The 12,131-nt window shown below is 37.3% G+C and overlaps 1 protein-coding gene across 2 annotated transcripts in view; it reads right to left on the minus strand.

The window, feature by feature from the left end:
- prmt3 (protein arginine methyltransferase 3) overlaps positions 1–12,131 on the minus strand; it is a 76,588-nt gene that overhangs the window by 11,323 nt on the left and 53,134 nt on the right. For both annotated transcript variants that reach the window (XM_067399751.1, XM_067399750.1), the window contains exons 13-14: positions 11,405–11,491; positions 2,084–2,134 (exon numbers count right to left, since the gene is read on the minus strand). In XM_067399751.1, coding sequence (XP_067255852.1) covers positions 2,084–2,134; positions 11,405–11,491 — 138 coding nt within the window. The remainder of the gene's footprint in view (positions 1–2,083; positions 2,135–11,404; positions 11,492–12,131) is intronic.

A 12,131-nucleotide genomic window follows, 5' to 3' on the forward strand; every position in this document is an offset into this window, starting at 1 on the left:
ATTATACACAAGTCAAGTCAAGTCAAGTTACCTTTATTTATATAGTGCATTATACAATACAGATTATTTCAAAGCAGTTTTATAATGATAACAGGAATATAATGATGCAAACAATTCAATTCTGCTGTAAAGCAGCTCTTAAAGGAGTGGTTGATTATGATTTCACTTTTTTAACTTTAGTTACTGTGTAATGTTGCTGTTAGAGACATCACTAACCCCACAATTTACATAAACCCTGCCCTGGGAACACGCAACAAAGGGGGTGCGGTCATTCTAAAAGTTGTAACTTTGTAACTTTTTTAACATCAGTGTCCGACTCCAGTTTGAACAATGTAGGGCTGAACACCGGTACTGACAAGCGTCATTTTGGCTGCGTGAGATTCTCCAGCTTTGTTGTTGTTGAGCAACCGAAGTGTAAGCTGTTAAAGCTCTGACCTCTTCTGGAAAGCAGCCAGAAGCAGCAGCTCATTTGCATTTAAAAGGAACACACTAAAAAATCACATGTTTTTGCTCCCACCCAAATGGGGCAAATTTGACAAGCTATAATAAATGATCTGTGGGGTATTTTGAGCTGAATCTTCACAGACACATTCTTGGGACACCAGAGACTTATATTACATCTTGTTAAAGGGGCATAATAGGTCCCCTTTAAAAAGACAATGGCAAACAGTCATTATTGCGGTGAAATCTGTTCAGTGTTGATTCAGTTTGGTTCAATAACTATGTAAATGTTATCAATTATGAAATGAGTTAAAAAGGTGATATAAGGTTGGTCTCCCACACATGGTGACCGCCATAATGAGATCACATTACCAAATAATACTCACTTCATCTCAGTAACCCCTATTATATTGTTGATTACCTGTGATTAGATATTTTGTTTTTATTTAATTTTTGTTTTTCCGTTAACAGAAAATACTTGCTTTTGTGTGATGCTGCATCCAGGCTGATAGATGGGAGTAAAAAGTTCAGTGAAAAAAACGTTGTAGTGCACATTAGTTGGCAATTGACCCTTCGTAAAGACCCGTCCCCCTTAGATACTGTTGCTTTGTCCGACAAGCCGTGGCGCTGTCACGCCACACACAGTGAAAAATACATCACGGAGCAAAGAGGATACTGACAACATGTCGACAGACAAGACAGAGCAGGTTACTTATAATATTAAACAAAGTCCCAGCTTTCAAACTGTGTAGTTATTAAAGAAATTCAAACAATAAAAACCGTTTTGTGGCTCTTTAATGTGGCGTGACCATAGTCGTGACAGATTGTTGTAGCGCCTCAGCTCAAGAGGCTCGTAAACCGATCATCTCTTCCTACTAGTCCATTTATAACATCAAATAAACATTAATGAACATGAGAATGAATGTTGTTTCAAACGCAGAAAGATGTCAATATACACAATTTTTCAAGTTTAACTCCACCGAGGTTAATTTTCTAACTACTGGCTGCTTTGTCGGACAAAATGGCGGATGCGGCATTCTGATTGGTTAGATCGCTTTTCAATCAAACTCCCGGCGAAGGGTCAATTGGGAATGGACCAAGGGGGGAACCCCCGCTTCCTCTAACTCGCCCCATGCTTGGGATGTCCCTGCTCAATACTGTGCCCTTATTTAGATGGACTGACGGTGTCAAAAAGATTTGTGATCACTGCTAAAAGTAAGCTGGAATAAAGATGTCAGAGATAGAAAATGGGTATCCAGTGTGTTAGCCTACAGTAAATAAAATGCAAAATTAAAAAAATTCTTAGGTCAGAAAACAAACATAATTGTTGTGGTTATCCACCAGATCATTAACAGAAACTCAGATGATGCCGTTTAAACTTCAACAACAGGACAAAAGAGCGCTAGACCCCTCTTGCTTAAACTCCCATTATCAGAACCCAGCACACGATCGTTCCCCCAGTGGCTGATGGGTTTAGCTTATTTCATTGCCTGTTCCAGTTGGCCACTGGAGGAAGGCAAATGCTTATTTCAGCATTTAGGTATGAGAGGCTGGCGATTGCATTCCGATTGCCTCGGGCCTAGAAGACGGCAAGGCGTGACCGCAATTGCTCGCTGTTAAACAGCACAGCACTATTGCTTACCTTGTTTCCGCAGCTCTTGTCGAAGAAAATGTCAAAATAGCCCACGATGGCCTGGAATGAAATATGAGAGAGCGGTTAGAACATGACATTCTGGTAAATGCTCACACTTGTTTGGGCCAGCAGGAAGTAATTAGCAAAAGAGGGTAAAAGGAGGCATGTTGACAAGTGATTAAAAAAAGCGCACTGTTGTGGAAACATTTTATTTAATAAAGATTACTAATGAAAAATATATTTTTTTGTTTGTATTCTGTGGTAATTCACACACAGTGTAAATTACACAATATTATGGAAATAAAAGCTACCTTTTTTTTTTTTTGTCCAAACCTGCCCCCCCCAATGACAGTGGAGCAACTCTATCAATCTCAGCAGCATACTTGTAGTGGCAATGATGCAGAACTAATAGCTTTTAATCCTGACGCAGCTGACAACACGAGGGTCTGCTCGCTCACACAAAGAGCGCAATCAATGAGAAGAGAAAGAGAGAGAGAGAACTGATAAAGAGAAAACAGGGCATGAAGAGAGGTAAGCAAGACAACAATAGAGGGAAAAGGGAAACACTCAAAAAGATGTTTAAAAAGAGAGGGAAGGACAAAGTAGAGGTGACTAAATTGTAAATAAGATGCTTTTTGAGTCTTTAACTAGCCACACTAGAAGCATTTTTAGCCTTAACACTTTTTAAATGTATTATTGTTTATAAAGCACATTTGTGCTAAAAATAAAACAAAATAAAATAAAATTTTAAAAGTCTGCCCACAACATTACAAAAATACCTTACAAGACAAAATAACTTGTAAAACTGTACATTGTTTTAACAGGGTTTTTGCAGGTAAATAAGACCTTTTAAAGACCTTTTTAAGACCAACTATAGAAATTTAAGGGATAAACTGAAGGTGAACACAATACGTCAATATGTTCTTTAAATGTAAATGAAGCACAATGAGTTGTATTTGCAACACTTCAGAGTTTGAAAAGACAACTTCCATCAGATATCCATTACTTTTTAATTCATTTTACAAAAAAATACTCTTTAATCAAGATACATTTACTTGAAATGCTAAATGAAATAAACTACAAAGTCTTGTTTTCTGTGAAACTGATCAAAATTAAATGGGTTTATGATTAAAACAAGAACAAATATCTGCCAATGGCTCAGAAAAATCAGCTTAATTCAAAGTACTCTCATCTCATTGACAGATATGTGTTCTTGTTTTAATAAACTCGCTTAATTTTGTTACTTTTTTTTTACTTCAGTGTACATTTGCATCTCAAGTAAATGTAGGGATGCTTACATATTTAAATTGGAAAACAGAACATAAACACTGAGGAAGATATTAATTTTTTACAATGCATGCAACATTTAATGCCATGACTTTACATGTACTTTACAAGACTTTCTGCTCTGATTTAAGATCTTTTAAGGCTTTTTAAGACCCGCAGAAACCCTGTTTAAGGTTGCTTCATTAAGAAAGTTAATTATACTGTCCCAGGCTGCTTAGTAAATCTTAAATGTGTAGACAGATAAACATCTTTTGAACCATCATTTCTTACAAATTATATAAAAACAAAAAACCAAAAAAAAGCACAGTTCTCAAATCCAAGCAAATCACTTTTTATAGGAAATGACAGTTGAGAGCAAGAGACGTCACTTGAAGGTGTGATGGAAAAAAAAAGTCAGGTCAGTGTAATTATGGATTGTAATGAACGTTATCAGACATTATATGGAGCAATAATTACCAAATCAAGCTAATTGCTTATTGAATTTGTTAGGAAGAGTGGATTTGCGAGTCATTTGCCATGCCAGAGATGAACTTTGTTGTCGCTGATGACAACAGCTCATAAATATGATTGATTGGGGACAAGTGTCATAACTTTCACTTTTGATGACTCACATTGTTTCCAAGTATAATATTTCCCAGGATGCAACTGTTCTCAAATACAATTAGCAAAACACGGAAATCCACTCGAAATGTTATTCATCAAGTTTGTAATTTCAGAGAGGATTTCCCTGAACGAAAGGCAGAGTTGTGTCACGGCACACACCTTCTCACAGATGGACACACACACACAGAACAGAGCGCAGTCACCCTGTGAACTCCCAGGGGACACTGCAGTGATAATGTGAACCATTCTGCCTGAAGTATCCCAGAGACCTTGTGGGGAGAAATACAGCTCTGGCTTAATGCCTGTGTGTCCCTCTCCCTCCCAACTATTAATCCTCCTCTTTCTTCTGTTCAAACAGCTTTAAGAGGACAAAGCCACAGCAACATAATCAAGGGTTTAGTAGCACATCTACAAAGGACTTGTGTTCAGTATTATTCCTCCATATTGGCTTATTTTTCAATAGGCAAAACACTATTATCTGATTTAAACAGTGCTAAAACATTCTCCAGAAAAAAAAAAAAAAAAAAAAAAAATATAGATATATATATATATATATATATATATATATATATATAGGGTGAATTCAGGTTGATTGGGACACTTTTTGCCATTGAGATGACTGATATACTGTTGTCAGTCCTTTTAAATTATATTTATATTTTCTATTTATTGTTACATTTTATGTAACATATCTTTGGTATTGTTTTAACATAAAAAAAAAAAAAAATCAAAAAAAAAAAATCAACCATTTCCCCAAATTAATACAACTATTGATTGCCATCTTATTTTCCATGAATGTGAGAGTCAATTATTTAAAACAAAAAAAGTGCAGCATCTCCAAGCCGCTTTCCTTCAAACGGGTTTGTTCTTTTTGTCAGCGTAAATTGCCCAGAAATGTCAACAGAAACCAGGACCCGACAAAAGAGGATGCGCACTGAAAACACGGGGGTCAGAGCCAAGTAACTCCCTGCCAGAAATAAAGCAAAATAAAACACCCCTGTAAACGCACCGGGGCGGAGTGAAAGAGCAGATACAAAAGCTTGAGTTGCGTGGGGAAAAGGGGGACAAATGGTGGAAACGGAGGCTTTTTATTCTCATCAAAGCATTCAGCCTTCACACCCGGGCAATGTCGGAGATAAGTGATGTGCGCGAGCTGTTTCCCGGCCCAGGAGGCGGCGCACGGCGCAGCTCAGCGAGTCTACCTGGAGAACAGGTCCGGGGAAAATTAATAATTATCATCATCGCTAACACCAACGGGGAGCAATTCATCATCAAGCCCTTTCCAGCGCTATCATGTCGGAGCAGAGCGTGGTGCAGCCAGATACAATTATGCGGCGAGCTGCGGAGGAGGGAGAGCTAATGCGCTTTTGATGGGGTTTATTCACGCGTGCGAGGCGTCACACTCGACCACCTCGAGTTCTGCCCCCCCTTCTCCACCCGGCGTCTCCCCTTATTCTGTGCACAACATGCACCAATGCCACTGAAATTCCCATTCCCGTTATTCTGCTTTTCCCTCGGAGTTTGGTGTTCCGCCGCACTGGAAGCGAATATACAGGGTTTAATTAGAGGGGAAGGACATTAGGCTACTGCAGGAACACTCACAGTCACCTACATAAAGTGAACTTGAGTACAGACTGAGGCAGGAATGCTGTAAAAAGTGCTATCATTAGTTAAAACAGAAAAAATATATATAATTTTTTTCTTCTCTTCTATAAAGGCATTATTGCAGCACTTTTAGTTTTAGTTCTAAAACCCTCAAATATTAATACAAAAATAGCACTAAGCTGTAATTATAAAACAGACTTCATAAATTCACTAATTCAGGTAATTTGTAAGAAGCAAGTGGCAAAAATTGAGCCTCCCATTAAACAGCTATCAACAGCATTAATGAACAATGGAAAACATGACTGCTTGTTTGAGCATTTAACATTATGAATTACTATGAAAACATTTTCAGATCTAAAAATATATTATAAAATTTTACTTGAAATCGATAGCCCAGACAATAAAATGTACTATTAAGTCCAGGGCTGGATTAGCCATATGGGCATTTGGGCACATGCAATACCTTCCTCCAGCCTGGTAAAATCTACAGTGTTGCTTAAACAATTATGAAATTGAATGTGACGTCAAGAACAGAGTGGGTATATACACTACTGACATCATGGCACAAGTTTGACGCCGTGTGCCTGAACTAGTGCTGTTAAAATAGCCTCACATTAGTGTAATTATTAGTCTCCCTTACAGAGCGAAACACAGATTAATATATGAGCATATTAAGTGTATTTATCATGTACATGGGAATTTGTAACAATATGTACATGATGCATCACAAATGCCACTTGGTATGGCAATGACATGGTTAAATTTCATTCTACAGCCATTAAGAAGTTGTTCTCCTAAAGTATCAGCATCTTTCTTTCTCTTTATAAAATCTAAAAAAAAAAACATCTCAACGATATTTTAAACCACCCTGTACATACTGTTCTGTTAAAACAAGAGCTTGGATGTTTTATCATGCCAATGAAAAGACATAATGTGCCCACCAGAGCGACGCAAACAAAATAGAGAAAGAATTGCAAAATTTTTTGTATTCAGACTTCCCTGCTGATAAACTATGAAATATGTACAGTAACAATTGATTGTTTAGGGGCATTTTTCTTATAAGAAAGTGAAAAATAAGCTTGACTGGATTCAGGATTCAATTAAGCAGATCACTCTGTATAAAAGCATTTGATAAATTACAACTACTGAGGTGAAGAACTAACAAAGTCAAAGTGTTTTTAGATACAAACTTGTATGTACAAAGGAGGTGGTGTGACCATGTGAACATTTGTGAAGTACCATACTGCTTTCCAATCATCTATACTGAATCCAAATCCAGGGATTTGGCCATATCTAGAGCTGTCCCACTGTCAACATCTCCCTTAGTGTTCACTTGTTGGAAATGTCAGTCTCTTAAGCCATCAGAATTGCAAGACGGGCACATTTCATAAAGCCACTGTACTATTTAACAAGAACATAATGCATGATAAACAATAAATCATACATTTGCAACGGGTAAGTAATACAGTGATGTTGTAAATAAGTGTAATTTTAATATGTAACCACTTAAGGCCCATTCACACCAAGAACAATAACTATAAAGGTAACTATATTAGTGTCCATACCAGCGGACAATATCGTTGAGCTGCAGTTCATGTCGTCTGCCGCTTTAAATGTGCGAGCAGAACGGATTCCGAACGGCTGTCAATGTTTTTATTGTTCATCAGCTGGAAAAAATAAATCTGAAAGTGATTCCAACAACATTGGAATCTGTGCCGTTATCGTTATGGTGTGGACTGTTATTCTTTTATATTTAGAACGATTTTTTAAACTACATCTTTATCGTTATAGTTATCATCCTTGGCATGAACAGGCCTTTACACTATCGTTCAAAATGTGAAAAATGTCTCTTATGCTCACCAAGGTTGCATTTATTTGAATGAAAATACAGTAAAAACACTAATAATCTGAAATATTATTGCAATTTAAAATATCTGTTTTATAAACTAATACTATATTTTAAAATGTAATTTATTCCTGTGATGGTAAAGCTGAATTTTCAGAATCATTACTCTAGTCTTCAGTGTCACGTGATCTTTCAGAAATCATTCTAATATGCTGATGTATTTGCTGCTTAAGAAACATTTCTTATTATTATTATCAATGTTGAAAACAGTTGTGCTGCTTAATATTTTTTGTGGAAACTGTGATACATTTAATTTATATTGAGACAGAATGTTCAAAAGAAAGGCATTTATTTGAAATAGAATTTTTTTAATTGTAAAATCCCATCATAACTTCCAATTACAAGATAACTTGCCAACTACTAGTTCTCATAACTAACTACTATACAAATTGCATTGACTCCATTGACATTTTACAAATATGGAGAAAACATTATCCCTACTTATTCTTTCCCCCACATCCCATCATTACCAGTATTTTTCTTGCCACAGCTTGAAGTGTCCTTAAGGCAAATCACCACTGACACAAACATTATGCACAACCATCTTGAGATGTGCATCAACTGCAGTGCAACTGCATAAGATCTGCCAGGAACATTTTATACCTCAAATAGAAGCTGTTGGTCCTCGGTGTTTGCTGCGTTATCCTAGCAAACCAAGCATTCGTTTTGTCACATGACCATATATTTAGAAATATCCTATCACATATAGCTGCATGGCATAACTAGAAAGATGTATATTTGTCATAAAAATAATGAAATGATTTTTAGTTGTTTTAGCTTAGTTTCTTGCTTGTTTTGTCCTATTTTAAATAATTTTGGATCATCTTGACCCCCCCTTGAAAGTTTGTTGAGGCCCCGGTTGAGAACCACTGTAAGAAATATACTGAAATACATCCTGAATCTGAAATATAATTTCAGTTAGTTAGTTTTACCTCCATCTTATTTTTTAATTCCAAGAAGAAAACTAAAGTGGCACAGCTTACCCCACTCTCCCTACTTGGGCCAAATTTTCAAATGTGAGCTTAAAGATACATATTGAATGTATCAAAGTGAATCTGACACATTTAGAAGTGACACATTTTTTACTGGAGGGAGGTGAAAGAGAAAGTAAGAGAGTTACTGAGAGAGAGAGAGAGAGAGAGAGAGAGGAGAGAGACTGTCGTCCCTGTGGACAACGTGAGTCGAGGACCAGTGCAACTGTAAGAACGAGCGTTATTTGTCTTCCGCCGGCCGAGAACGAGAGCGCAGGGTAGCGCTGTTCATTTAATGCAAGGTTAGGCAGCCTGATGTGATGAATGGACTGTCGGCAGGAGAATAAGTCCATGCACTCAATCATGGGGAAGACAGCATTTTCCCTCCGTTTTTGGGGTGCCTCCATAATTACATGACAAAGCAGTGCAAAACAAGGTGCTGAATTCCATCTATAAACTGATTTGTTTTTTCAATACACTCAAGGATATATAAAATTTGCCAACTGGTTATACCTGCCTTCTATCTAAAAACAGAATTTTTTTAACAAGGAGGAAATCAGGATGTGCTTTTCCATTACTGGAAAGCAGCAGAAAAATGAGATGATGTTTACAAACTCCATTAAATTCAGAGTAACTCTGAGAGGGGAAGGGAGATAATAATACAGTATTGATTAATCCATAAAAGCTATAACAAAGAAGCAGGAACAATAAAGCTGGGACAAAACGGAGACAAACGAAAAATTACACTTGAAATTTCAGTTGCTTTTTTTGTTCCGTCTCTCACCAACTCTCACTTTTTCAGTGACAAAGCCACATGCACACACTCGCACACACACACACACACACACACATACACACGCACGCACATACACACTTACACTTTCCCCCAATACACCATGACACGAATGGTGACCCAGCAAACAATATAGCTTGACAAAAGAAACATGTTATCTTGAAAGGAATAGTTCATGCAGAACTGAAAGTTCTGACATTATTTACTCATCTTCATGTCATTCTAAACTGGTATGAAAAAAGAATAAACTCTCAAGAATGTTCACGCAGCTCTGCTTCCTATAGGCTGTTCAAATCCCCTCCAATAAAATAACCATTTTCTATTTTGATATTTTAAATGTAATTTATTCCTGTGATGGCAATGCTGAATTTTCAGCATCATTACTCCAGTCTTCAGTGTCACATGATCAGATCCTTCAGAAATCATTCTAATTTGCTGATTTGCTGCTCAATAAACATTTCTGATTATTGTCAATTTTGAAAATAGTTGTGGCATTTAATATTTTTGATGAACCATGATTCTTTGATGAATATAAAGTTAAAAAAAGGATTAACTTAAATAAAATTACAAAAATTACATTTTTGCAACATTATGGGGTCCTATCATACACCCGGCAATATATACCCATTTTTTTTGCTAGTTTCAGCCTGATGCAGTTATCATTTTCATGTCCTGCACGACATTGTTTAAATAGTAAATGCATTTGTGCCCATTTGTGCGCCCATGAGCGTGCTGAACTGAAAACAAGATGTGTTCAGGCGCATTGTTGGCACATTGCTATTTTGAAGCAAATGAAATGGACTGTGACCAACTGAAATCTGGACTAAAGTCAATGGCGCAATATTTTTTTGTTATTTAAATAGCGTTTTAGTAATATGCTTATTAGACACACAGGGATGTGCAGCAGCACCCAAACATGCCAAATATTAAAAATAAAAAGATTACAATGTAAAAGATTATTATTGTGTGCATAAAGATAAAAATGCTTTGGTGGAATCCGGCTTGTCCCATAGATGGTCTGCTCGCACGCTTTAATCTCACGAACGAGCAGATCCGTTTATCAGCAAGAGAAGCGTTCAGTTTTTCTGCTTGCAAATTCCACCATGTAAATAGCGAATCCACCATGGTGCGAGCACAACTGGCTTTTAAAGGGAATGGGAGATGAGACTCTGATTGGTTTATTGCACGTTACACCGAAACACACCCATGACTCATTAAGAGAATAGGGGCAACCCTTTCAGACAAAGCGTCGGGCGCGCTGATAATTTTTCCTGTCATTAAACTAGCAAAAGTGGATTTGGACGCCCTAAGTGCACTTGCGCCATGCGCTTTAGACTATGTGCTTTGATCAAAAGTAACAGATGAGACTTATTGGGCCCTATTTTAACAATCTATTTAATGCAAACTTTTGTTGGCGCCGATAGCCTCGTGGGTAGCACACCCAAATATAGCGCCGTTGCGTTTCGGGCAACCCGAGTTTGAGTCCCGGCTGGCTGACTATTGGGGGCAATCGTGGCCTAATGATTAGAGAGTCAGACTGGTAACCCGAAGGTTGCAGGTTCAATTCTCAATATCGGCAGGAAATGACTGAGGTGAACTTGAGCAAGGCACCTAACCCCTGGGTGCCACAGCAAAATGTCTGCCCACTGCTCCAGGTGTGTGTGTCCATGGTTTGCAGTTTGTGTTTGTGTTCACTACTCACTACTCCTAATGTATGCGCACTAACTTGGATGGGTTCTGCGTTTTGCAAGCAGAAGCTCCTCTGTTCGGCCCTTTTTTTAAAACAGGTGATTTACCTTTTTATTTTACAGTACTAGAATGTCATACGTGTAGGTGAAATACTCCTTTAATACCCTCTCACTCTATTTGACCTCACACATGGAGACATGCAGTTGAATTTAGGCCATGAAATAAACTGGCTTTGAAAATTCACCGGCTGTCGTTACCTTCACTTGTAAGGAAACCTATCTGTACATCAAACCAGACTGATATCTGAGCTACCTGTCCCATCCCAGCCATCTCCCCACCACTAATTAATCTTCACACCTGACAACCTTGATTAGCTATGAAGATTGAAGTGTGCGTAACAGTCAATAATCACGGTTTGTGTGCGAGTTTGTTGGTAAATGTGTGTTTGTGTGTGTGTGTGTGTTGGATCTACTCACTGTACACAATGTGCTGGCCGTTATCTTCAGAGTGAAGCCTACAGTGAACTCCAGCTCAGACACAGTCACAGTGCCACAGTCAATAGTCTAGAGAGGGACAAACAGACAAAACTTCTTTAAACTTTCTATAAAATAACAGAGCGGACTAAAAATGTTGGGAGCAGGTTCTTTGACAGCCAATAGTGGATATCAATAGCCATTCAAGACAATTTTAAACATATTAGTTATACATTATTAGCTTTAACTTATTTTTTTTTTTTGAAAAATAATATGAAGGACTCAATCTCAAGTTGGCAACATAAGGACACATAATATATGTGACCCTGGACCACAAAACCAGTCATAAGGGTCAATCGTTTGAAACTGAGATTTAAACATCATCTGAAAGGTGAATAAATTGGGATAGGACAATATTTAGCCGAGATACAACTATTTGAAAATATGGAATCTGAGGGTGTAAAAAAAAAATCAAAATATTGAGAAAATCAAGTTGTTCACATGAAGTCCTTAACAATGCATATCCACTCACAAAAATACATTTTTGATATATTTACGGTAGGAAATTTACAAAATATCTTCATGGAACATGATCTTTACTTAATATCCTAATGATTTTTGGCATAAAAGAAAAATCAATAATTTTGACCCATACAATGGTTGGTTGGTTATTGTTACAAAAATACCTGTGCAACTTATGACTGGTTTTCTGGTCCAGGTCACATATTGG

This window comes from Chanodichthys erythropterus, chromosome 11 (genome assembly GCF_024489055.1).
Source record: "Chanodichthys erythropterus isolate Z2021 chromosome 11, ASM2448905v1, whole genome shotgun sequence".
Lineage (NCBI taxonomy): Eukaryota > Metazoa > Chordata > Actinopteri > Cypriniformes > Xenocyprididae > Chanodichthys > Chanodichthys erythropterus.